Here is a 27,955-nt window from a genome sequence, read left to right on the forward strand (position 1 = left end):
GTGTAGAAATGTGCTGCTTTATTACAAAGTCTAAAAATGAAAATATCTCAAAAAGGAAGCTGCTGGGCTAACACCTCCACCTGCAGAGTTAGGGGAAGATAGGGCAATGGGAGTTTTTCTGCTTGCCTGAGTCCAGTGGGAAGGTATACCAATCTTAAAATTGGCTGATATTACCTAAGGGGCCCCAGAAGAGCCAGTCACCCCTTCTAGAAAGCTTCATAAGGGCATCTTAACAGAGCTCCTAAAGCAGGCACTTGGCAGTTCAGGATTTTGTCTTCTGGTTGTTTTCTTTCCACTCAGACCCTACGTGGTTCAAAACTTAAGACCTGAGCAGGATGGACAAGGGGTCTTTGGGAAGAATTCCCCCAGCACCACTGCCCTGGGCTCTGGTCCCTGGGGACATTATATTTAATATATTTTATATAAATACACAGAGGAATAGAAAATATAAAATCTGAGAGACTGGGGAAAGTGAGGAACTTGGAGAGGCCACAGTTGCAGATCTTGCTCAGGCTAACTTGACCTCTTCTTTGACCCTGCGGAGAAAACAGACTGTCATGAGAAACCTAGAGGGCTAGAAGCAGAAGCATGGCTATGGTGACCCCCACAGGACCCTGGCTGCCCCAGGTGACTGCTGGCTTCCTAGTGCTGCAGACACAGAGACTGGGCCCTGAAAGGGGCCTTTGTAAGCTGTCCCTGCGCATTCCCTGCCCTCTCAGTGCTAGGGCACAGGTAAGGCTCCAATGCCAGGGAGATGGCCAACAGCTCCTCCTCACCCTTTGGCTTCTGGCTTCTCCTCCTTGGTTTTCTCCTCTTCTGTGACTTCTAGAACATAAGAGCACAGGATGGTTGAAAGCCTCACAAGACCCAGCTCAAGCAGTGGGACTCTTCTACCCTGAATCCCTTCTTTTCAACATTACAGTTCACTGGTTCTAGAGAAATGAGAAAAGCCCATCCCAGGTCTGGTGAGTCTGGCTGAAAACAAACAGGTTAGACCAGTTTCCCAGCCAGTTTTAGCCAGAACACAGGCAGAGGCAGCCCCCTGGGAAACAGGGCAAAGTGCTAGGAAAAGGGCTTGGGTGGTACGTGAGAGCTGGTCAGCCAGCACAGACCAAGAGTCATTGTTCTGTGGGTCTTGCTACTTCTAGGAGCCACTGAAAGGCCCAAGGAATTCAGTTAACTAATGCTCCCCAGAAGCTAGCTGGGCCTGGGTCAGCTCTTTCCTGTGTCCTACATAAACCCAAGTCCTGGTTTAATCCAAACCCACCTTTTTTCTCTTCTGGATCTTTTTCTTTTTCATCCTCTGTTTTGACTACTTTGGCTTTTTTGAAATTAGATGAGTTCTTGCGACCACCTTCTCCCTCCTCATCTGAATCAGAGAATTCTTCTTCACAGGCAATTCGTTTGTCAGAGGAGCAGACTGGGAGGCAGTAGACAGAAACGTTTGTATGAGAGCAAGGGGCTATTTGAGGATCTATGCCCAATGTTTGAGTGTCCTTCAAGAGATGCAACAGGGATTGAGTGGTAGAATGCCTGCCTACTATGAGAAGGCCCTGGGTTCCACCCTCAGCACCCCTCCACAAAGACATCAAGGAAGAAAGGGGCCTCAACACTAAGGTTTCCTAACAGCTGGGCAGAGCTTGGAAGAGATGAGAAGTGAAGGGAAGTTTGGAGCCACCTACTGAATGGGAGTACAGGCCCCTGGATCTAGGTCTTACTGGAAATGCGTTTGTCAGGGTCTTCTTCGTCCTCATCACCACTCTCCTCTGGGATGGCATCCTCGGGTATGGCCTGCATTTGGACACCAGGAGCATGGGGCAGCATTCTCAAGTTCTCAAAGAGCCGCTGCCTATGGTTAACAGGATAGGCTCTGGTTAGAGACAAAGCAGACCTGGCCTGTTCAACAGAGAGGTGGCTGGGCAATACACTCACTTGATCTTTTCCAGATATTCATTAGTGTTCTGGTTAGTCATGTTAGAAGGGCTGATGTGAAGCTTGAAGTCCGGTCCAAAGTATTCAAAGTAGTCATTGTATGGTAGCTCTGAGGGGGCATGGGAGAGGAGTCAAGACATGGCCAGCACGGAGCCCGGAGAGAAGCATATGGAGCTTCCTCTGGGTCTGTGTACCCACCTAGGAAAGAGAAGAATGCCTCCAAGCAGTGAAACTTAGACACCCCCAAAGTTTTTATTTTCATTTTCTGTTCTGTTTTTGAGACAGGGTCCTGTGGCGGGGCTGGCCTGAGCTTCCTTCCCAAGGGCTGGGATTATACTTAGGACCCACTGTACCTGGCCAGAATCTTAATCTAACAGCATTCTCTAGTCAACACTAGTGGGGTATGTGTCTCTGGAGGGGAAGGGGAAGCCTGGTGTAGAACACTAAGCACTCCTCTATTCACTAGCCTAGGCAGTGGAAATCCCCAACATCTAAAAAACTGATCATGTCCACACCAAGACGAGAGGGAGAGAAGACAGGACTAGGGGACAACTGACATTAGAGTCTGCCTATCTCGAGAGAATAGGCAGAGCCTCAATCATGAGTATGGCAGGCCTTATGGCCAAATGGGAAAGAAGTTGTAAATGAAGGTACACGAGGTCCAGCGCCCACCCAGCCCAACCTGCTCCTGGAGTTAATACCGTTAGGGATCTCTGTGTCCAGGGCCACGGCTGTTTCATAAGTCCAACAGCGAGCAACATTGCGGATGGTGTATCCACCTCCTCCCAGCATTAGCATGGGCAAGTTGAAACTCTTGACAAACTCCACACACTTGGCATGCCCTTTGCAAGGAGAAGGAATGTTGGTTTTCAGGGAACCCAGCAGACCCTGCCCATCCTTTTGTGTGCTATCTGGTCTCACCTTTGATGGTCAGATTGAAGCAACCTAACCGATCTCCAGATAGGGAGTCTGAGCCACACTGTAAGACCACAGCACTAGGCTGGAACATCTCCATTACTTTGGACATGACCTACAACGATACACCTTAGTTACCATCAACCTCAAAAAAAAGCACGTGAGGTTCAGAGGTAGGAAGGACTGGTACAGTACAGCACTTTTTTCCTTTTCATCCCCCCACACTGTGTGGTAGACAGGAGTCTTCCAATTGGACCACAGCTGTAAAGACCCAGCTCTAACAACTGAGCTTCGGATGATTTCCGGGAAGCTGCTTCCTTTCGGGAGCCTCACAGCCTCCAGCTGCATCTGCTCTACCCATTCGACCTTGTGGATTTAAGCCTTCTCTGGAGCCATTTTATTTTTGTCTATTTGATTCTCAAATCTAAACATGTCACTCAGAAGCCCGAAAGTGAAGCTTCTGTCCTCTTTACTACTAAGTACATAGTAGGCACTTGGCTGAGTGACCACATGACTTACTGCAACATGGCATTCAAGGTCCCTTTGAAATACAGACCCTGACATGCATCAAAGATTTTTAAAACATGTGGTGAGCTCCAACATCCACTTCCTATCAGTTTTTTCCATTCTTCGACCACACATTAAAACAGCCTGCAGGCCACTCCATACTCCCGCTAACCACCTCTATGTTGCAGATATTCCTCCGTCCAATGCCATCCTTCAGTCTCCACCTCCTTCCTTCACACAGGTACCTCATTAAAAATAAATAGCTGGGCGGTGGTGGCACACACCTTTAATCCCAGCACTTGAAAGGCAGAGGCATGCGGATATCTCTGTTGAGTTGGAGGCCAGCCTGGTCTACCAAGCGAGTTACAGGACAGCCAGGACTGTTACACAGAGAAATCCTGTCTTGAAAAACAAGCCCCCCAACCACAAAAGAAAAGAACAAATAATCTAATAGCCGACTCCAAAGATGTGGAGACATGAAACACTGAGGGCCGCTATGCTCACTGTCGGATCAGTCCGCTCCCACCTTTCTTTGGAGTATTCTCTGCTTTGCTAATAAACTTCTGCTTAAATAGTCAACAACAACAAAAACATTAGTGTGGTGTAAGAAACAGTCTCCAAGTCCACCCTGTGGAGAAGCTCCTTAAGCAGGAAGGTTAAAGGAATTAAAACTGCTCTGGAAGTTTCTGAAACTAGGACTGCTCCCTGCCAGAGTAAGCAATAAAAGCTGCAAGGAAGATTCTCAGAGTAGACTAGATGCCTGGAAGAAACAGAAACCAGCTGAGCCACCTGGAAAGAGTCAGACCAACTCGAGCATCTAGAAAGGACGCCCTGTAGAGCTGCCTCAAGTGGCTGTGTAGTGTGCTTCAGAGTCCCAGCTTTACGTGTGAACTGTCACCCATGCTGGGTCGGCTTTGGTGGTGCAGCGTGCTTTGAGTCATTTCTATTCCTGTAAGTGACCTCAAGAAAACTCACTAGTTCATCCAGTTGGACATCGGTGGTGTCTGTATGTTGGTCTGTTGTGGGATCCCTATCTGGGGTGAATAGACGTGTTGACCCCAGGAAAAGTTCTGGCACACAACAACTGACCACAGACTGTTAGTACATATTGTTTACCTCCCACAAGGACTGTGCCTTACATGTTATTGTACTAAGCAATGGCCAGACTCACAGAAGCAAGAATAGATTACACAGATGGTCTGTTTCCCACTACTACACAAAGGTCAAGGTTAACTATTTCTCCTTTCCCCATCAGCCACCAGGAGGTGGCTATGGAGGTGTCTTGCTAGCTTCCCAATGATAGCCCAAGAGGTGAATCAAGGCACTTACTGGCTTGAAAATAGCTTCATAGGACTCGTCATCGATCCCATCTCGGAGGGGGTAGTTAACAGCATAGTACTTGCCTTTGCCAGCCCCAATATCCTAATCAAAAGGGACATTAAAATAAAATTGAAAGACAAATAGAAGGTGATTCAAAGATGGGGTTGGAAGGCTAAAGAAAGAGACAGTGGTTCTTTGAGAGACAAGATGAGCCCATGAGATGGGGAAGGCCAGAGCAAGCCCAACTGCCACCTCTCAATACTCCTGAACCTGCACCAGGGCAGACTCAATAGCCTACCCCACAGTGCAGGGTTTCTGCCTCCAGCTAAGAGCCAGCGAGCAGGTGGTCACATAAGTAAAGCCTCCCACACCTCTGCCCAGAGTTTTACTTCTTTCCTTCTTTCTAGGAAGCTGTGGAGGGCAACAGTAAGAAAGCTTCTTCCAACTGACTTCAAGATAGGAAAAGCTACTTCTCTGAATGTTCGCTGTGTCAAACAACTCAATTAGTGCTATCTTCCACCTGAGGGCAACTGGCAGGGCAAAGAGATCTCAGTGTATTCATGCTGACAGAAACGGATGGAGCCGACTTAGGAAGGGCACAAGTCCGTCAACTGTTCTACATCAGAGTTAAGCTTCCATGATGTGTTCTGGGGAGAGCCCACTGCTTTCAGTCATGTGGCTAAAGGGGAAGGTGACCTAAAAATAGAGAACCCTTGAGATGACTCCCAAGACCCTAATCCCTCACTCCAAATTCAAGCTCAAGTGACATAATCATGTGATGCAACCGAGCTATGGTGAGGAGGGAGGAACAATGAACCAGAGAACCCCAAATTCTGACTCCTTGTGTTCCAACACCCCCCTTCCAGAATAAACAATGAAAGGTATTGTATAGGTTCCCCAGATGACAGTGTGGTACTCTGAATGGCAGAAGAAGCAGGAAGTAGTTTTTAGTGGCACAGGATAGGAGAGTTAGAGCTAAAAGTGAGGTGGTTGGTCCCTAAAGGGGGTTCTCACCCGTAGGTCCCCAGTTCCTGGGAAGTATTCTCCGTACTTATGAAAGGACACAGTCATGACCCGGTCCGTGGTATAGAAGGCCTCTTCCACACCATCGCCATGGTGAATATCAATGTCAATATACAGCACCCTCTGGTGATACCTAGGATCAGAAGGTGGTCAGAGGTCTGGGGCTCTTTGGGAATGGGACGCGCCAAGGGCGCCAGGTCCCAGCTTACCGGGCTAGCTGCCTCCCTCAGGTGTCTCTAAGCACCAGAGACGTGGGAACTGGCTGAAGAAAGGTGGAAGAACGGCCGGTGTCTCCAGAGGCCTGACCAAGCCGACCATGTCCGATCTTCCTACTCTACAGCCAGGGTCAACTCCAGTCACACAAGGACACTCTGGAGGCAGGAGCTGAGCAGCACCTGCCCCAGATCTTGCCGTGGGCTCAGATCAAACCAAGACCCCGTCAAGGAAAGGATGGCCAGAGACACTCATGGAACACATCCTAGCCAGCACACCGTAAGAAAAGCAAACTAGGGAGGTAAGCCCAGGGGGAGAGGGAAGTGGGGACCTGGCCTAAGATGCTCCTCCAAGACACAAGGCCAGGCAGGCATACTTTAGCAGTTCCAGGATGGCCAAGACGATATCATTGACGTAACAGAAACCAGATGCTTCAGACTTCTTTGCATGATGCAGACCCCCAGCCCAGTTCACGGCGATGTCCGTCTGCTGCTTATTCAGTTTCACAGCACTTGCTGGGCACAGAAAGGGAACGTGAGTCTGTTACTAACCCATTCCCCTTCCCCCACAAACCCAGAGAGGGGTAGTTTTTCATATAATGCAGACTATCTAAAATTCACTAGTCACCCACTTCTCATTTCAATAGGGAGTATGTTCTTAAATCAAGAATAACCCATTTACACTCTAAAACTAATTTAGTGGGTCATATAGATTTTATGTAGAATAAAACAAAAAGTATCAGAATAACAATACAGGTAATTTTTTTGTATGCATGTGTCTGAATAATTTTGGTGTCAGTGAATGATTAAGTGCACACCTGTGTGTACTGCTTAGACACATGGGTATCCTCTAATGCTGTACTTGTAAAAGTATTAATTACTGTGGTTCACAGTCAAAAAATGCAGAAAAGATACTGAAGAAATCACTGATTCAACGAACAAAGAGGTCCAAGGAGATGAGAGACAGTTACACATCTATGAACAGTAGCAACTTCAGCAGCAATCAAAGTGTACAATAATTTTATCGAAGTGTGCATAACATATAATCACTGTGCAGCCACCAAAAACATACTGCAGACTACTACACACAACAAGTTGAAAACTAAGTGTGGTGGCACATGATCAGAGCTGGAAGCCAGCCTGGGATACAGAATGAGACCATGTCTCCAAAAAAAGAAGAAAAAAAAAAAATGCTTGTGTGCTAGCAACACAACTCAGTAACAGGGCTGGAGATAGTTAAGAGCACTGGCTGCTCTTCCAGAGGACCTGGGTTCAATTCCCAGCACCTACATGGCAGCTCACAACTGTCTGTGACTCCAGCTAGGGGATCTGACACCCTCACACAAATATATAAGTGAGCACACATTCTGGGCGGTGGTGGCACACGCCTTTAATCCCAGCACTCAGAAGGCAGAGGCAGGCAGATCTCTGTGAGTTCGAGGCCAGCCTAGGCTACAGAGTGAATTCCAGGAAAGGCACAAAGTTACACAAAGAAACCCTGTCTCGAAAAAACAAAAACCAACAAATAAATAAATAAATAAATAAGCGAGCACACACACATTAAACAGACAACAAAAAATACCAAAACTATGGCATAAAACTATATAATGGAGCAACATACTTTAAAATACACAAAGAAAAAGAGATGGATACACAAATACTGAAATGGAAACAGCAGTCATTTACAGAGTAAATTTGAATGGGTTTGGGGTTTTTTTGTGTGTGTGTTTTTCAAAATTATAGGGAGGGGACACAATAACCATAAGAAAATGAATACAGTTAAGCAATTAGTTAAAAACAGAATATACATCTATAGTGTTAATGTAAACATCATGGAGCTAAAAAAAAAAAAAAAAAAACCAAAAAAACAAAAACTGTTGCTTTGTTGAGGCAGGGTTTTGTAGTATAGCCCAGGTTGACCGGAAACACTATAGTGGTGTTCCCCTGCCTCAGAGTGCTGGGATCATAGGTGTGCCACCATCATGGGCAACTGTTACAGCAGTGCAACACATTTCACATGGCTGCAGTAATGATGGAGTAAATGAGCCCCCTCCAATGTTGCCAGGCACATCATGGTAGGAGTAGTATCTATTAATGTTAACAAATGCCTGAAATTGGTTTATGTATATACTTAGAGGCTGTTATAATTGTACATATGGTTCATGCTGGCCTTGAACTAGTTACTCTCCTTCCTCAGACTCCCTAGTGATGGAATTACAGGCATGTGTCACCACACTAGACTCATACATTATATTTTAGGGGGTATACTTTTTTTTTCTGAGACAGGGTTTATCTGTGTAGCCCTGGCTGTCCTAGAATTGACTCTGTAGATCAGGCTGGCCTTGAACTCAAGAGATCCACCCACCTCTGCCTCCCGAGTGCTGGGATTAAAGATGTGCATCACCATCACCCGGATAAGGGTACACTTATTTATATATATATAAAAAAAAATCACTAAGCAGGGCATGGAGGTGAACACCTTTAATTGTAGCAGGCAGAGGCAGAGGCAGAGGCAGGAGGCAATTGGTGAGTCCAAGAACAGCCTGGTCTATATAGCAAATTCCGTATGACATAGGATTATATACAGGCCCTGTCAAAAAAAAAAAAAAAAAAAAAAAAAAAAAAGCCAAAATAATTTTTAAAAACTCACTGTTGCCGGGTGGTGGTGGCACACACCTTTAATCCCAGCACTCGGGAGGAAGAAACAGGTGGATCTCTGTGAGCTCTCCAGGCTAGCCTGGTCTAGAGTGAGATCTAGGACAGGCACCAAAACTACACAGAGAAACTAACCCTGTCTCAAAAACAAAAACAAAAAACAAAAATCAAAACAAAAAAATTCACTGTCTATAGAGAAACCTTGTCTCAAAACAAAAAACAAAAAACCAACACCAAAAAACCAAAATCAAAACCAAAATCACACTAAACAAAATAAACAAACAACTTTTAAAAATTCACTGCTGGGCATGGTGACAAACACCTTTAATCCCAGCACTCCGAGACAGAGTGAATTTCTGAGTTCAAGATCAGCCTGGTCTACAGAGAGTTTGAAGAGAGCCAGGGCTACACACAGAAATCCTGTCTAGAAAAACAAACAAGTTTACTGTATTCCAGGTGTGGAGGTGCACACCTTTAATCCCAGTCCTAAGGAAGCAGAGGCAGGGGGATCTCTTGAGTTTGAAGCCAGTGTCGTCTACTTAGTGAGTTCCAGGTAAGTCAGGGCTACATACTGACTTTATCTTTAACAATGTTTCACTACACATGCATATTGTGTTTACTGTTGCATGAGTGTTTTGCCTGCAGGAAGGTATATGCATGCCTATATGGATGTTATGTACACCATGTTAGTGCTTGGTGCCCTCAGAAATCAGAAGGCGGCACTGGACACCCTGAAACTGGAGTTAATAGTTGTGAGCCACTACATGGGGCCTGGGAAGCAAACCCCTGTGCAAGAGTAATAAGTATTCTTAAGTGCTGGGCCATCTTAAGTGCTGCCCCTGTACTTTTTTCTGGTATTTGATTGAATCTCACATTATTCTTGTCCCCATCTTTAAACTACACATGGCCGCATTTGCGTATTTAGGGCAATGCTAAGGTTACCCAGAAATCACAGTGGCAATAACTTGTGATGAATATTATGACATCAGAAGTTAATGACCTCACTTTTTCCTAAGACACAGATGATGTTGATCCTCCATTTGTACAAAGAACTCTGCCATTCACAAACTGCTTTTATATACGGTGTCTTAAGAACTCTTTAGGCCTGCAGGAGATTCCTGTATATCCACTCTCTTGGCAGAAGCAGAGTTAAGAACACCTGTCAGTACTGTGTCAAAGATCTAAAATAAAAGCCCACAGCACCACTCTGAGGGATCATAGGCCACACTCCCAGGGCCTCATTAGAGGCAGATGATCTATCTCACTGAACAGGAATTGATGTGGTTTGCTTACCCACAGAGCCACCAGTAGACAGCTGACAGAATTCAAACAGGCCATCGAACACTGGACAGTCCTCACCAACGTTGACTTGAAAGAAATACACAAGAGGTTAGTTTCCACAATTTCCTTCAGTTTCTTAATTTAGGTATTTATGAGCTGGATGAGGAAAAAAAGCAAAACAATTAGCCTCAGAAGATTTGGGTTCTAGCCCAGGTGAACTTCTGGAGATTTAGGCTATCAATCATAATAAGCAATAATGATATTCACTTCAACCAGTCAGTGGGAAACTTAAGTCCCGTCCCCCCCTATTTTAGAGCTCTTACCCCACTGTGTCCCACAGGCTGGTCTTCAACTCTGGCCTAACCTATCCTGCTGCCTCAGCCTCTGGAGCAGTTAGCATTGTTGCACACTAGCATTAGAAATCTTACAGGGAAAAGCACTTAGCATCTTGGAAATTGCTGCTGAAGAGGCGCCTACAGAACAGTGGTTATGGCATGCTGCTCACTTCTAAGCACTTTAAATACCTGATGCATTTATCCTCACACAATCTTCTGAGGTAGAATTCGTTCCGATCTTATAAATGAAGAAACAGACTCAGAAAGGTGAAGTGAACTGAGACCTATATAATTATTTGCTGAGTGCCAAAAGCATTCCATATGCTGCTGAGTGCTTTAAATACCTGATGCATTTATCCTCACACAATCTTCTGAGGTAGAATTTGGTCCAATCCTATAAATGGGGAAAGGGGCTCAGAGAGGTGAACTACTAATAAATACTGGAGGCAAAACTCAAGCCTCCGCTTTGCTGCCTCTCCAGAAGCCTGAGAAAATGTATCCTGGTCTTTTCCAAAGTGTTTTCACATATACATTCTCATCTGATTCTTGAAACTCCAAGAATTAGCCAAGACAGGACTCGAACCCACTGTGCACTGGAATGAGGACATGCAAAGGAGTTAAGTGACTTGCCGAAGGCTGTATAACCAGGTAGTAGCAGAACCAGAATAGGATCTAGGTGTCTTGACTACCACAGCCCAGTGTTTTCTACTACACCCCCAAGTGACAACTGCAGTTATTTCAAGTCCATGAGGTAAAAGTATAAAGTAGGGCATCATGTAGAGACACGTGCAAACACTAATGCAAATGAAACCAAGCAGACAGGAAGCACACCTGGACGGTGGAGGGTTCGAGGAAGCCCAGGCTGTCTCCTCTCATAGAATGGAAATTATGGGGGGGGGGAGTGGGGCTACACCCTCACCTCTTGCTCCAGTGTTTTATCAATAGGGTTCCCAAAATAGAGCAAGAGGAGGAGGGTGGGAAGGGCCAGCCTGGATTATGGCAATGTGAGACAAAGCTATATTTGCAATATCCTCCAGAAATTGATCCTGGGCCAATGAACTGGCTCAGAAGGTAAAGGCGCTTGCTGTGTGAGCCTGGTGACTTGAGGTCAGTCTCTGTAACCCAGAAAGGAGGAAGGAGTCAACTCTTGCCTTCACCCATATTCTGTAACATGCTTCCACTCCCACCAAACACATATACATTTTTTTTTCCTTTGTTTTTTTGAGACAGGGTTTCTCTATATAGTTTTGGAGCCTGTCCTGGATCTCACTTTGTAGACCAGGGTGGCCTCGAACTCAGAGATCCGCCTGCCTCTGCCTCCAGTGCTGGGATTAAAAGCATGCGCCACCACTCCTGGCTAAAAATTATTTTTTTTATAACAGAGTTACCAACTCCAGTGCTACTTTGCCTTGAAGAGTGCCCCAAATCTGGTGCTGAGTTAGGGAGTGGGCAATAGATGGCTTTTCCTCATTTCCTTGGTGAACACTGGAACAGGCTATGTCAATAAGAACTTTGGTTCCTGGAGTCAAGCTATTTATCCAAGGACAAATAAATCCCCACCTCTGGCTTCTCCCCTGCAGGAGCAGGTCTTAGTTCAAACTCCTTTGTAGGATGTGACATTCCCTGACACCCTCATGGGAGGGGATGGGTGATAAGACATGAGAGGCGATTAACCATCAGGACCCAATTCAACAGAACTCACACAGCCAGCCTGCTTCAAGAAGTTGTGGTGCTGAGCACAGTGCTCACACTTGTAATCTCAGCACCTGGGAGGTGGAAGGGGAATGCTGAAGATTTCATTTAGCTACATGGTTCAAACCAGCCTGGATACATGAGACTACTGTCTTAAAAAAGCAGCATCTTAGGAGACAGAGCAAGCAGGGAGGGTCATGCCTGTAATATCAGCACTTAAGGTCTCTGAGGGGTTGGAGAGATGGCTCAGCAGTTAGGAGCACTGACAGCTCTTCCAGAGGACACAGGTTCAGTTCCCAGCACCCACACGACAGCTTACAACTGTCTGTAACTCCAAGATCTGTCACCCTCACACAGTCATACATGCAGGCAAAACACCAATGCAAATGAAATAAGAACAAATGGTTTAAAAAGAAGGTCTCTGTGAGTTTGAGATCACACAGCAAGTACCAACCAGGTCTAGATAGTATTAGACACTATCTCCAACAACAGCAACAACAACTTATGGCAGCATTGTAGAAACCTGTATAGGATGAAACACTAACTTGGGATACAAGTTACACCTTGGTGATAGGGTCACAGAATGGGGCGGGGAGTTGGAAGAGAACTGGCAAAGTACAGAAACAAGAAGCTGTACCCAGGGTCTTCAACGTGTCTTCTTTCTTGGGCTGTGAGGAAACATGGATGTTCATTATTTTTGATAACTATTTTTGTTCTAAGACAGGTCTCACACTGTAGCCCACTCGTTCACTGTGTTGCCAGGCTGGCCTTCAACTGGAGGCAGTCCTCTCTCCCGGGCATCTTGACGTTAGGATTACAAGCCTGTGTCACCAAACCCACTGATTTGTTTTGGTTTTTGAGACAGGGTCTCACTGTGTAGCCCTGGTTGGCCTGGAGCTCTCATATTTGAACTCTGCTAATGTTCAGTACCAATGCATTCTTTGTTTTGATACATGGTCTTACTCTATAGCCCAAGAAAGCCTGAAGACTCATCTTCCTGTCTCAGTCTTCCAAGTGCCGGGATGACATCCCTGGCTATCAATGGTTTTTTTAAAAGATTTATTTTTATTTATTATGTATACAGTGTTCTGCCTATGGGTATCCCTGCAAGCCAGAAGAGGGCACCAGCTCTTATTACAGATGGTTGTGAGCCACTATGTGGATGCTGGGAATTGAACTCAGGACCTCTGGAAGAGCAGGCAGTGCTCTTAACCTCTGAGCCATCTCTCCAGCCCCCCATCAATCTTTTTAAGAGTGGTTAGCAAAACCACAGATATAGAATGTAGGACAGAAGTCGAGAGTTTTCTTCTCTACCCTGCCCCTTGCCATGTGAGTCTGAGAAAATCATTTTCTCAGACTGCCCTACCCCCTCAATCTTTCTCATCATGTTTTTTTTTTTTCTTTTAACGTGCATTGGTGCTTTACCCACATGCATGTCGGTGTGAGGGTGTCAGATCTTAGAGTTACAAACCGTTGTGAGCTGCCATGTGGGTGCTGGGAACTGAACCCGGGTCCTCTGGAAGAGCAGCCAGTGCTGTTAACCACTGAGCCACCTCTCCAGACCTTTTCTCATGCTTTTGCCACAAGCTCCATGTGCTCCAGAAGTTACATTTATTTAGGTTCCCATGTTGATTTACTAACTACGAGCAGAGCAGAACATTGATCAAGGCTCTCAAAGTCTCAGAGCACCAAGAGCACACAACACTCGGTTGGTTTAACACAATTAAACATTATAGGCTTTGCTTACTGCCAAGGTAGACACTTCAAGAAAGCACTTCACTGAGTGACATCTAAAGTCTTTCCTACTTAGATTCCTAAAACACTATGAACCAAGTCTAAGGGTTCAAGAGGTTGAGACCTTCATCCTATCCACCTTTTCTTTTCTTTTAAGATTAACTTTATGTTTGTGGGTGTTTGGCTTGCATGTATGAATGTATACCACGTGTGTACAGTGCCCACAGAGGCCACAAGAGGGCATGAGATCACCTGGAACAGATGGCTATGAGCCACCACGAAGGTGCTAGGAATCAAGCCTAGGTCCTCTGAAGAGCAGCCAGTGCTCTAACCACTGAGTCATCTTTCCAGCCCCAGGCCCAACTTTATTCTCAATGAAAAAAACTACAGACCTAATATTTTAACACATAACTTTTTAATTTCTTTCTTTCTTTTTTTTCCAAGACAGGGTTTCTCTGTGTAGCTTTGCGCCTTTCCTTTAACTCACTTGGTAGCCCAGGCTGGCCTCGAACTCACAGAGATCCACCTGCCTCTGCCTCCTAAGTGCTGGGATTACAGGCGTGCGCCACCACCACCTGGCAACTTTCTAATTTCTAAGAAACCAGAATACTGGCATAGAACCTGTACATTCCTGAAGGCCTTGTATTTTGTCTGCCTTGACAGATTTGTGAATATCAGGGCTATCACATAATACCAAAGCTACTGTTCCTTGAGGTGGGTACGATGAATGCATTAACCTCAAATATAAGACAGGGAAGGTCACCCTCAGAGAGGTTTGAGGACTTGGTCAAAACACATAGTTGAGCAGGAGAGATGGTTCAGTGGGTAAAAGCACTCGCCATAAAAGCCTATGACTTGAGTTCAATCCCAGGAACCCATGATAGGAGAGAACCTACTCCCCAAAGATGTCCTCTGACCTTCACCCCTGCCAATGTCACACATACCCCCAACAAAACACCTCTAGAGTTAAAGGAAAACAAAAGAGGGCTGGGCAGTGGTGGCACACGCCTGTAATCCCAGCACTTAGGAGGCAGAGGCAGGTGGATCTCTGTGAGTTCAAGGCCAGCCTGGGCTACAGAGCTAGTCCAGGACAGGCTCCAAAGCTACAGAGAAACCAGAGAGAGAGAGAGAGAGAGAGAGAGAGAGAGAGAGAGAGAGAGAGAGAATGAATGAGCTTTCTTTCTTTCTTTCTAAGCATTTATTTTGTGTGTGTTTGTTTATGCACACATGGGGGGGCAGAGGACAACTTGGAGTTGAGTCTCTCCTTCTACCATGTTGTGGTATCTGGGGGTCAAAATCAGGTTAGCAGCCTTGCTGGCAAACACCTGCATGTTGAGCTTTCTTGATGGTCTTTGCGCCTTTCCTGGAACTCGCTTTGTAGACCAGGCTGGCCTCAAACTCACAGAGATCCACCTGCCTCTGCCTCCTAAGTGTTGGGATTAAGGTGTGCACCACCACCGCCCAGCTCGAAAGCTCATTTTCTTGCTGTGACAGTCTGCTTTTCTAAAAAGAGCCTGTTTTATTGACAACTGAGCTCAGTCCTATTGTCAATGTTTCACGGAAACCCCTAAAATCATCTGCAGGAATGAACTGATCTCCCTGATGTCAACAAGATTTTGTCAATTCAGAAAGCAGACACTTCAATCACAAAAGAGAACTCAGGTGTGACATTGTAGTCCCAGATTTGAATTGAACACTTTCCCATGGCTAAAAGCAATCACAATTCTTACAAACAAGGTATAGCTTTTGAGATGGGATGTATGTACTCTGCAGTTTCAGGTCCCAGGGGACAGAAGTAGAGTCACCTCATCTCAAAGATTACATCATCTAGTCTGTCCTTTACAGCCTCTAAACTCTAAATACGAAGTTAGAGCAAATACAACTGGACAGGAATCAAAAGCCACACAGCTCATCCCATTTCACTAATAGAAATCTTAGGGGAGGTGAAGTACAGGACCAGTGTCTACTGTCTGCTGCTTCTCCTCCTCCTCCTCCTTCTACTACTACCACTACTACTACTACCTGCTGCTTCTTTTTTTTTTTTTAAGAGACAGGGTTTCCCTGTGTAGCTTTGCGCCTTTCCTGGAATTCCCTCTGTACACCAGGCTGGTCTCGAACTCACAGAGATCCGCCTGCCTCTGCCCCACCCCACCCCAGTGCTGGGATTAAAGGTACACACCACCACTGCCCGGCTATTGTCTGCTTCTAAGTAGCTAAGTAGTACCATTCCCATTACAGTTAGAGCACGCCTGGGACAGCATTGTAACCCTAACTGGAGAAAGTCCAACTCTACTATTTATGATCAGGAGACAAGGAAAACCAGATGAGATGAGAAAAGAATATGCTGGTACCTTTGGGGGCCCAGACAAATCAATTGTGAACTAAATGGGCCCAAGGCGGGCCTCCCCACGGAAAGAGAAGTCCAATAGGGAGCTTTAGAGTGGGGTGGAGATGGAACATACTTACATCTCTGCATCTGCTTGCTGTACTCAGACATGTTATCTGGGCGAATGGAACGCAAGAACTTAATGTAGTCATCACTGTGGTACTTGGTCATCTCCTCAGCATTGGCTTTGTGAGGACGCTGGAGAGTACAGGAAGGAGGCGAGTTAGCCTGACCAAGGCAGTCTTCACTCTTCTAGCTGACCACGTGTACCCCCAGCGCCTGCTGTCTGCGTCTCTGCACAGTGCCTTTCCCGTTACAGTCAGTTAGGTGCTGGGCAAAACTGAGTGCCTTATAATCGATTACTATTCCAAAGCACAGTCATGGCCAAAGGTGCCAGGAGTACAAGGGAAGGAAGGGTGACTAAAGATGATTAAAGTATCTAGGAACTTCGTTTTTGTTTTTGTTTTTGTTTTTTTTTTTTTTTTGAGACAAGGTCTCACGTAGGGTAGGGTGGCCTGACACTCACTATGTAGATCAGGTTGGCCTTGAGATCTACCTGTCTCTGCCTTCTAGGTGCTGAGATTAAAGATGTAAGCCACCACACCATGCTGGGCATATATACAAACACACACATAGTACTTATTTAAAATGCTATTTATTTATTTGTTTATTTTTGTGTTTTTCAAGACAGGGTTTCTGTTTAGTCTTTGCTGTCCTGGGACTTAATTTGTAGATGTGGATAGCCTCGAACTCTGAGATCCACCAGCCTCTGCCTCCCAAGTGCTAGGATTAAAGGCATGTGCCACTATATATTTATATTTTTGGGGTGTTGGTGGTTGTGGTTTGAGACAGTTTCTCTGTAGTCCTGACTATCTAGTTACTTGCTCTGGAGACCAGGCCTTGAATTCACGGATAGACTTGTCTCTCTGCATTTGTCTCAGTGAGTGCTGGGACTAAGGGTCTGTGCAATTATGCCCACCTGGAAAATCTTTTATAAATCACTGCACCAAGAATTCGGATCCAGTCCTTCCCAATAACATTGACATGTTAGAAATTTCCTGATGATCCCAACGTTTTTCCTCAAAATATTATTTATTTTATCATATGTGTATGAGTGTTTTGCTTGCATGTATGTGCACCACATGTGAGCAATGCCTATGGAGGCCAGAAGGGGCATTAGATCCCTGGAACTGTAGTTACAGACAGTTGTGAGCTGCCATGTGGGTGCTGGGAATCAAACATAGGTCCTCTGGAAGAACAGCCAAGACGCTTAACTGCTGAGCCATCTCTTTAGACCCCAACCCTGCTGTGTGACTATGCAGTTCTAGCTGACCTCAAATCCATATGGCTACTTCAGCCCGAGTACTGAGCTTACAGTGTTCACCATTGCCACCAATTCTCCTTCCTTCTTCTCGAAAGGTCTCAACTGAGCGTGGCTATCTATGCCTCTACTACAGAACTAAAGAGGCAGAGGAAGACCACAGAGATCAGGACCACACTACACAGTTCCAGGCCAGACTAGACTGTGTAAACCTGTCTCAAAAACAAACAAACAAAAATGCCCTCAGGAGACAGTGACAGGGGAATCCCACCCAGAGAAGCCTGTCTGGGAAGGAGGAGCAGTGTCTCTTTTCCCTATGCCTTAGAGAAGGATCACCGTGAAGGAGGTCCCTCTTCTCTAGGGTTTACACAACTCTTACTGTTTAGTCTGTACCCTTCTTCATGTGCACAAGTTAAAGTCACAGTATTGTTGGCTTCACTTGCAGGAGAGTTTTGCAAATTACAGCTGCAAAGGTTACACTGGCGGTACATTTGACCGGAAACCCAAGTATCTAACTCTAGACCCCATTTTGGACCTCATTTAATCCTTAATGTACGGAGAAATAAAAAACTGAAATTAGATTTCCCCAAAAACACCCAGAGGTCAGGCAGAGTAACTCCTATGTGGAATTACAGGACTCAGGAGGCTGGGGCAAGAGAGGGAGTACAAGTCCAGTCAAGGTCACACAGCAAGTTCCAGGCCAATGGAAGCTACAGAGATAATCATTCATTCATTCATTCATTTATTTCTCTCTCTCTCTCTCTTTTTTTTTTCTGGAGCTGAGGACCGAACCCAGGGCCTTGCGCTTGCTAGACAAGCGCTCTACCACTGAGCTAAATTCCCAACCCCAACATGTTTTTGAGCATCGTGATGAACTCAATTTTTTTTTAAGACTTATTTACTTATGTAGTTTATGTACGTGAATGCTCTGTCTTCATGCACACCAGAAGAGGAAGGCATCAGATCACGTTACAAATGGTGGTGAGCCACCATGTGGTTGCTGGGAATTGAATTTAGGACCTCTGGAAGAGCAGTTGGTGCTCTTAACCGCTAGGCTACCTCTCCAGCCCTGAGATAATCATTTCTTAAAATCAAAGACAGCCACAGGGGAAGGTGAGACCAAGAGTTCTGTCTTGTTTTTTCCATTTCAACTTTATTCTGCATGTGTCAGCATGGGGGTGCCATAGTGCATAAGTGGGGGGCAGAGAACAACCTGCAGGACTTAGTTGTCTCCTTCCACTATGTGGGGTCTAGGGATTGACTCAGGTCCTCAGGCTTGGCGACAAGTGCCCTTACTGCAGAGCCATCCTGTCGGGGGCCACAAGCTGTGTTATAATAATACATTAAGCTCTGTACCCTCTTCAAAACATCAAGAAAATCTCTGTTTTGGCTATGGCTTCTAAGATACCACTCAAATCCTAACTCCCTTACGGTCTGTGTGCTGAGCTAGAGAAACAGGTCAGAGATGAACAGCAACTTACTTGCAATTTGGCTAAAGCTTTTGTCAGGAATGAGTCCTAAAGCTATCAGGTTCACAACAGAAACGGGAATGGCTCTGTGCTTTGGGGAGGAAGGAGATGCACAGGTCACAGCCAAGAGAGGAGTGACAGCTTAGAGGCACTGTGGGAGAGAGAACAAACCAGACTCTGACCCAGCAGAGGCAGCATAGGAAGATGAAAGTCAACCACGGACACAAGGTCTACACACTGGAGAAGGAAATTCTATCAGGAGGTTGCTTTACAAGTTACAGGCGGGCACCACTGGCTCAGTGCTTAAGCACTAGGGTTGGTGCCAGCACCCCGCATCCCTGCACGCACAAGGCTAGGAAAGCGGGTATCAGGCCACATGCCTGTAACTCCAACACTTGGGAGATGGAGACAGGAGGACTGAGTCAACAGTTCAAGGCCATCTCCTCTGGCTCTGAAAACACAATAAGGCATCTGGAAAGAGAATCCATCTACTTTCAGTCTCTGAAATGCTGAGCATGTTGTTATTGCTGGGTTACTCAAACCGTGAAGATAGCCATCAATAGCCAACTGTAAACCAGAAAGTAACACAGGTCCTGAGTCTGTCTTCCGCATTCCAACTGTTGGGATAACCCCAACCCCAAAGTAACTAGCCTTGCCATTTTTGTTTGTTTGATTTTTTTTCTCCCCCTGAGACAGGGTTCCTCTGTCAAACAGTCACGGTTGTCCTGAAACTCTATACAACAGGCTGGCCTCGAACTCACAGAGATCTGCCTGTCTCTGCCTCCCAAATACTGGGATTAAAGGTGTACACCACCACCGTCCAGCTTGTTTATTTGATTTTTAAATGTATTTTATTTTTGAGACAAGGTGTCCCTGTGTAGTCTTGGCTAGCCTGAAACTCTTTTTTTTTTTCCCAGACAGGGTTTCTCTGTGTAGCTTTTCGCCTTTCCTGGAACTCACTCTGTAGCCCAGGCTGGCCTTGAACAGAGATCCGCCTGCCTCTGCCTCCCGAGTGCTGGGATTAAAGGCATGTGCCACCACTGCCCGGCTTGCCTGGAACTCTTTATGTATGTAAAACAGGTTGGCCTTGAACTCACAGAGATCATCATCTTCCATTATGTATTTGGGAGGCTGAGAACAAGACTGTATAAGGTTGGGGCTAGTTAGAGCTGCACACACAACAAAACCCTGCCTATAAAACCAAAAGAAAACAAAACACTCTCCCATTTGCTCCTCACTGCCTCCAGAAAAGGTTAAACTAAGAACTGAGCCCAATTTAGTCTACAGATATATTGATGTGTTTTGCTTGCACACCTGCTAAAAAATAAAATCAAGTATAGGATTATAGCGGATGTGTAAGGCTCTGAGCTTTCACCCCAAAAAATGAAACCTAAGACAAAAACCTTGAGCCAACATTTTAAACTTAGGGGATATTATATAATCCAAAGATCCAGCTTTTCTTTTAAAATTGGAAGCTCAGACAAAATTAGTTAGAGCGGTATCTGGAAAGGAGACATGAGTTTACACTGAGGCTGGGGACGTAGCGTAGCACATGAAGACAAAGCCCCACAGCACTGTATAAAAACAGGTATGGTACCCGTGCCTGTAAACTTGTCATTCCAGGCCTCTTAACCCAGCACACAAGACAAGAGGATCTCAAAAAAAAAAGGGAATCTTTATCCATCTGCCCAATAATAGCCACTGAGTGATGAGCAGCTGAGAAAGGAAGATGAAGAATGCCCGCAGGGACCAGAGCTGATGAGGTGAGGCAGGGGCAGCACTCCAGGAACTCACATAGATTTCCATTTTTCGGTAGAGACCATAGTTGAGCAGCAAATTGTGAGTCATGCGGATTCGGTGAGGCTTCATCGGGTGGCCTTGTCCATAATAGTAGTTTCCAACATCACCTGAAGAAAAGAAGTGTGGTTTAATTTTAGTTAGTTAGTCAGCTAGGTTTATCGAGACAGGGTTTCTCCGTGTAACACTGGCCATCCTGGAACCCGCTCTCTAGACCAGTGAGTGCTAGGATTAAAAGTGTGTGCTACCACTTGTTATTACATTTATGTATGCATATGTGCATGCCAGTGCAGGCATCTGTGGAGTCTAGTCAATTTCCTGTGAAATGCTTAATGTGGATGTAAGGAACTCTGGTCCTCTGGAAGAGCAGCTAGTACTCTTAACTGCTGAGCATCTCTCCAGCCCTGAGAAAAGAGCCTTTAATAACATAGTTAAACACTCTCCCAGGAAACCTAGCAAATTCCCAGAACACTAATATTCATTTCTAATTTCCATGATTCTTTCCCACCTTGAATAAGAGTAGTTCCTGGGAACCCTGCATAAGTCAACACTTATGGGTGAGTCTAGCCTATTTTCTCCTTCTAAAACAAGGCACTGGATAAAATGTACTAGGAAAGAAAGAGCAGGCAGTGGATGAGGTGACTCATCTCACCACACCTTTAAGGAATTCTTTTCCCACAACAAATAAACCAATCACTAATACTTGAATTATAAGCCACAGCCTATAGATAAAACCAAACTTTCTTATTGCATGTTTCATCTATAGAAATAGCTTTTATTGGGGGTTGGGGATTTAGCTCAGTGGTAGAGCGAGCTCTGGGTTCGATCCTCAGCTCCAAAAAAGAAAAAAGAAAAAGGAAGAAAAAGAAATAGCTTTTACTGGTCTCTGGCCTGTGATTCAAACCATCTGCCATGTTATCACCAGTCATTTTTCCTAATGCACAACTCTAATAACATGTCCCACTTGATAAAACATTTTTTAAGATTTATTTTTATTTTATGTGCATTGGTGTTTCTGCCTACATGTACACCTGTGAAGGTGCCAGATCCCATGGAACTGGAGCTATAGACAGTTGTATGCTGCCATGTGGGTGCTGGGAATTGAACCAGAGTCCTCTGGAAGAGCAGCCAGAACTCTTTAACTACTGAGCCATCTCTCCAGCCCCTGATAATACATTTTTAATGGTTCTTCATGCTTACAAGCTATGACTTCAATAGGCTTGGAAGTCAAGATTTGTTCAATCTCCCCTGTGCTGGCTCTATCTACATGAACTTGACACAAACTATAGTCATGTGAGAGGAGAAAACTTAATTGGGAAAATGCCTCTAGAAAATCAGGGTGGGCCAGCCTGTACATCTTTGTTTTGTTGTTTGTTTTATTCCAGAGACAGTGTTTCTCTGTGTAGCCCTGACTGTCCTGGAACTCACTCTGTAAACCAGGCTGGCCTCAAACTCAGAGATCTGCCTGCCTCTGCCTCCCACAGTGCCTGGATTAAAGGCATGAGTGATCAGGTAAACATTTTCTTAGTTAATGATTGATGGGGAAAGCCCAGACCATTGTGGGGCTTCTCTGAACTGGCTGAGAGTTGTGGTGCACACCTTTAATCCCAACACTCACGAGGCAGAGGCAGGCTGATCTCTGAGTTCAAGGCCAGTCTGGTAAATAGAGTTCCAGGATAGCCAAAAAAAGAACAAACAAACAAACAAACAAAAAGGGCTTGCCCCAGACATATTAAATTAAGTTCCAGAAAATAAAACAAAAAGCTGGCTGAACAAAGCCAGTAATCACAACCCCTCCACAGCCTCTCCATCAGCTCCTACTTCCAGGTTGTTATCCTGTTTGAATTCTGTCCTGACTTCCTTCAGAGGCTGACTACAATGTGGAAGTGTAAGCCCAGTAAACCCTTCCTGCCTGACCTGCTGTTTGGTCCTGGTTTTTCGTCACAGCCACAGTGACCCTAACTGAGTTACTGCCTCTCCATCTTCCTCTGCTGCTGCCCACTCACCATCAATCACCCTTGTTGTCTATTATTGTATGGAAATAATGCCTAAATAAACCAGGTGTGGTCATCTATACCCATAATCCTTACATCTAGGAAGCTGAGGCAGAAGGCTAGAGAGCTAGCCTGCCTGCCATACATAGTGACATATCTGTGAGTGGTCTACAGAGGCAATTCCAGGACAGCCAGAGCTAGATAGAAAGATCCTGTCTCAAAAACATTAGAATGTATTATTACTAATGTACATGTGCGACTAGTATGTGCAAGTGCCACAGAGCACACGTGCAGATCAGGGGCAACTTGTCGGAGTCAGGTTTTTCTTTCCACTTTCACACAGGTTCTAGAATTCAAACTCGGGTCAAAGGCTTTTTGGCCAGCACCTTTACTTGCTTTTTAATTATTTTTTGAAACAGGCCCTCACCATGTAGTCCAGGTTGGTGAAAGACTCATTATCATCCTGTCTCAGCTTCCTGACTGCTGGGATTATGGGCTTATACCACCACACCCAGTTTGGTTATCTTTTCTTCTGAAGAACTGCGTGCTACAAAGACCAGCTTAGGCCCCAAACCTCATGGATCCAAGTAATTGATCTTTTTCTCTAAAAGAAATCTATATATAGCACTTCGCTCATTTTATTTTTATATACTTATTTATATTCACAGGACCTGAAGGCAAAGACTATATACTATTTACTTCATGAGGCTCGATAAGCAATCAATGAATTAAAGTAAAACTCAGGGAAATTAAGTGCTAAGAACTGATCTGGAAGTCAACTCTGATTCCAAATCTAGAACACAAAAAGACACCTTAGGTTTCTGGGCACCTACTTCAAGTCTGCATTTAATCTGAAGATCTCTGTGAAACCAGGAATGGTGGTTTGCAAATATAGTCACAGCACATAAGCTGATAAGAGGGGAAGGGAGTTCAAGACCAGCCAGAACTACAGAGTAAGACCCCATCTCAAATTAACCAGACACAGAGGGATGACTATGTGAGACAATTTGGTAGGAAGTCCTTAAACAGTGTTCCAAACTCAAGTGGTCATTTTGTTCTTGTTGAGATAGGGTGTCACAGTAGATCAGGCTGAGCTTGAATTTGCAGCAATCTTTCTGACTCAGTCTCCCAAGTATGGAATTACAAGCTCAAGCCACCACTCCCAACTTAATGGCTTTTAATCAGGTTACTTTAAAAAAGGAAATGCTTTTTGCAGGGTGTAGTGGCACACACCTTTAATCCAAACATGTGGAAGGCAGAGGCAGGCAGTTTTCTGTGAGTTGGAGACCAGCTTGGTCTCACATTGAATTCTAAGCCAGCCAAAGCTACAACAAACAAAATTCCTTCTATTTAGACCTAGCCTTTTTCTTTCAGTACTGGGAATCAAATCAAGAGAATCATGAACTCTAAATGTTCTTTCTCACTAATAGAAACTTCTGTCCTTTTAGGTTTTTAGAAAAGTGACCTACACAGGCGTAGTTAGAGGCCAGCCTGGTCTACAGAGTAAGTTCCAGGATAGCAAGGACTACACAGAGAAACCCTGTCTCAAGGAAACAAACAAACAAACTAAATAAATAAATAAATAAATAAATAAATAAATAAGTGAATAAGAAAAGTAGCCTATAAAAGGTAAAGCGTCTTGCCTACTACTGCAATCCTGACAGGCACAGCCAAATCTGAGTCCCACCGGGTAAGATGATTGTAAATTCATGCATCTAGTCCCTTCTCTGAGAATAAGGTCTACTTTTCTCCTAGCTCCAACTTCTCAACTGCTGAAGTTCCTACTCTGTCCTCTATCACTTTCCTGAAAGGAATGTTCGTGTATTCGCTGCATGGCATAGGGTAGTCTGAAACGCCAAGGTCTTCCTGCCTCTGCCTCCAGTGCAGGGTTCCTCTTCTCTAACTGCTCAAGAGTATTCTTACCTGGCCTCGAGGACTTCCTGCATCTTCTCCTCTCTTCTGCCCTTCCTCCGCCTTACCCTCCACATTTCCTTGTCACTTGTGTCCTGACCACAAACCAACTGATGACTAGTACACCTGGATGGACTTCGGCTTCTTAGCTCACCTGTCTCCTCCATAACCTCATCACTAGCAGCCTCTTTTCTGTGTCTGCAACTTCTTTGGATTATTTTATGTAAAGACTCTTTCTTTTCTGGGTGGGGGGGAGTCTCCTCTGTGGGCCCTGGCTGTCCTGGAACTCAGAGATCCACCTGCCTTTGCCTCTCAGCTGGGACTGAAGGCCTGCTATGACCCCTGTGTGGCTTATAAAGATTCTTTCAAGGCTACAAAACAAGACTCTATCTCAAAGATGTATGTGTGGTGGTGCACATCTCTAATGTCACCACTCTGAAGGTAGAGAGAGGTGGACCTCTGTTAGTTCCAGGCCTTGCAGAGCTGCCCAGCCGAGACCCTGTCTCAGAATTTACTGCAAGTCAGCTTTCGCCCCAGTCCTTGCCAGCACTCCCTGCTCCCCATCCTTCGTGCCCGTGACAACACTTCCCGGTGTACTTACTTCTCTAGCCACTCTCCATCTACTGTCTGTCCACTTAAAAAATGGTGGCCCACACCTCTGCTCCCAGCACTGTCGGGAGGCAGAAGCAGGGGGAGCTCTGTGAGTTCAATGTCAGCCTGGTCTACAGAGTTCTAAGACAGCTAAGGCTATACAGGAAAAACCCTGTCTTTAAAAAAGCCAAAAATAGGGTTGGGGATTTAGCTCAGTGGTAGAGCGCTTGCCTAGCAAGCCCAAGGCCCTGGGTTCAGTCCTCAGCTCCACAAAAAAAAAAAAAGCCAAAAATAATGGGAGCTGGAAAGATGGCTCGGCAGTTAACAAAGCTGTAGCTAGCTGCTTTTCCAGAGGACTCAGGGTCAATTCCCAGCATGCACATGGCAGCTCACAACTATCTGTAACTCCTGTTCCAGGAGGCCAGATGCTGTCATATAGACATACCTGAAGGCAAAACACTAATGCATATTAAAAAGATAAATGAAATAAAAATTTAGCATTTATCTTGCATGTATCAATGTTCTGCTACATGTATGTCTGTGCACCACATCAATGTCTAATACATGAAGCCTGAAGAGGTCATTGGATCCCTTGGAACCAGAGTTACAAATGGATGTGACCATATGGGTCCTGGGAATTGACAAATCCTCAGTACAAAAGTGTTCTAAAACTGTTGAGCCATTTACCCAGTCATTCTAGTTTAAATTTAATTATGTGTGTGTTGTGTGTCTATGTGGGGGTATGTCTGTATACATGAGTGCAGGTGCCTAGGGAAGCCAGAGAGGGTGCTGGTAACTGAGCTGGTCCTCTGCAAGAGCAGTCTGCACTATTAACTGCTGAGCCATCTCTCCAGGCCCTCCTTTCTTCATTTAACAACAAGTACTTATTGAACGTGTACTACTGAAAATTGAAAGGGAGGGGGAAATTATGCAATCCTATTATAATCTCAAAAGAAAAAAATTTAAGTCTACTATGAGCTACCCAACATTTTAGGAACTGGGGATACAGAGATTTTTCTCCAAGAAGTTTATTATCTACAAGAAACAAGAAAACAAACAAACAAAAAACAGAAAACAGAGGGGCTGGAGAATGGCTTAGCTGTTTTAAAGAGAACGGCTGCTCTTCCAAAGGGCCCGCCCACATGGCAGCTCACAGCTGTCTGTAACTCCAGTTCCAGGGGATCAGGCATCTTCACATAGACATACATGCACGCAAAACACCAATGCACATAAAAATCAATAACTTAAAAAACAAACAAAACTGGCTGCTGGGCATCATGGCCCAGGCCTTTAATCCCAGCATTCTGGAGGCAGAGGCAGTCTGATCTCTCTCTGAGTTCGAAGCCAGCCTAGTCTACACAGAGAAACCCTATCTCAAAAAACAAAACAAAAAAGTAGAAATAAGAACAAGCTAAGGTGTGTCACCCCACCCCCCAATAGGTGAGCTTGAAACAGGATTGTGGCTAACAGTTGGAAGACAGCAATCAGGGCCAGTGAATCTTCTTAGTTGACTTCTTCACAATTAAAACTGGTCAGGTGTAGTGGCACACGCCTTTAATGTCAGCACTCCAGAGGCAGAGTAGGGTGAATATCTTTGAGTGGGGAGACAAGCCTGGTCTACAAAGTGATTTCCAGAACAGCCAGGGCTACATAGAGACCCTGTCTCAAAAAATAAAAATAGTAATTTCAACATAGAGTTTCTTCACCTTCTACAACCTGAGTGCGTATCCTTTTCTAAATTAACTATCTGCATTATTTTATACTAACCATTACCAAAAATAACTGTCTTCTAAACTTCAGACGTAAACAGCCAAATGCCTACTGGATGGCTGGCTAGCTACCACCTAAACAACTCAACAGTTATTCCTCAGAAAGATGAGCAAGACTCTTAGTTCAAGACCAATCTAAGCTGCTTGGTAAGACCCTTTCTCAAATAAAGGTGCTGTCCCCTCGACTTTCCTGGGCTCGGTGAGTCACTCCAGTTCTTGGGTCCAAAGCACTGACACACACCTGCTCGTCCAGAGGCCTCTTCTCTGTGCTCTCCCCAACACTGAACATCCTCACCCTTATCCCAGCACTAACACAGAAAGGCACTGGTGACATTGTCTAGCTCCCCCTTCAGACGGGAACTCAAGACAGGAAATGTGACTCGATGAGCCCTCCAGCCCCAACAGACACACACACAACCCAGGACAGAACAAGCTGCTCCGTACTGGTTCAATGAAAAGTCTGTTTTAACAAGTTGCATCTTTCCCCTTGCACCCCCGGGGAGCCCCATATCCCAACTCGCGACTGCGGGCCGTGCTCATAGACTTGGGGGTGGGGTGGGGGAGGGGAAGCGGGTGGCCAGTCCTGCAGAACTCACCCAAAAAAAAGGACAAGGGGGCAGTGAGGGACCTTTGTATTCCAGCAGAAAGAAAGATAATCCTGGCAAACCGTCTCCATCACAGGACGCTCCCCGCGCCAGGTTCAGCCTTCCCTCCAGGAGTCCCAGTCCAACTTCACGTCCGATTGCCAGGGAATCTCCCGCACCGAGATTACCCCAGGCTACCCCTTCCACGACCCCCACTCTCCGCCTCAGCCTCGACTTCCTCTCCCCAACCTCCTTCAGCCTCGACTCTTCCTCAGCCTCCCCCCTTAGCCTCCACCGCCTCCCAGGCTCCTCCCTCGGTCGCGACCTCTTCCCTGCCGCCTCTCCCAGTCTTTCCCCGACGCCCGGCCCCCGCCACCAGGCCGCCGCTCACCATCGTAGTAATAACAGACTTTCCTCTTGGTGCCCTGAGTCTGCGCCATCTTGCTCACCGCCCGGCCCTCCCGTCAGTCCGTCCGCCCGCCCGCCCGCGGCTCCTCAAGGCGTCCGACCCGGGGGAGGAGCCAGCC

At 45.6% G+C, this 27,955-nt stretch overlaps 1 protein-coding gene across 2 annotated transcripts; it reads right to left on the minus strand.

The window, feature by feature from the left end:
- On the minus strand, nt 1–27,947 carry Hdac1 (histone deacetylase 1). 2 transcript variants are annotated; one of them, XM_036178202.1, is made up of 14 exons: nt 27,820–27,947; nt 20,577–20,689; nt 16,073–16,190; nt 9,858–9,932; nt 6,287–6,425; nt 5,689–5,830; nt 4,684–4,776; nt 2,854–2,962; nt 2,634–2,774; nt 1,933–2,041; nt 1,719–1,849; nt 1,268–1,420; nt 777–825; nt 1–536 (listed from the first exon to the last, which is right to left on the minus strand). In XM_036178202.1, the coding sequence occupies exons 1-14, from the start codon at nt 27,866–27,868 to the stop codon at nt 509–511; spliced, it is 1,449 nt and encodes a 482-aa protein (XP_036034095.1). In that variant the 5' UTR covers nt 27,869–27,947; the 3' UTR covers nt 1–508. The 2 variants fall into 2 exon arrangements, 1 of the variants encoding a protein (XP_036034095.1); XR_004944219.1 differs by having other exon boundaries at nt 777–1,420.
- Between the last annotated feature and the right edge of the window lie 8 nt (nt 27,948–27,955).

The sequence above is a fragment of the Onychomys torridus genome, chromosome 2 (genome assembly GCF_903995425.1).
Source record: "Onychomys torridus chromosome 2, mOncTor1.1, whole genome shotgun sequence".
Taxonomy (NCBI): domain Eukaryota; kingdom Metazoa; phylum Chordata; class Mammalia; order Rodentia; family Cricetidae; genus Onychomys; species Onychomys torridus.

Coding starts and splice junctions, on each gene's coding strand:
- Hdac1 (XM_036178202.1), bottom strand. CDS start 27,868: ATGGCGCAGACTCAGGGCACCAAGAGGAAAGTCTGTTATTACTACGAT. Junction 9,933..16,072: donor CAGCAAGCAGATGCAGAGAT/GTAAGTATGTTC, acceptor ATTTCTTTCAAG/TCAACGTTGGTGAGGACTGT. Junction 2,775..2,853: donor CTTCAATCTGACCATCAAAG/GTGAGACCAGAT, acceptor CTCCTTGCAAAG/GGCATGCCAAGTGTGTGGAG.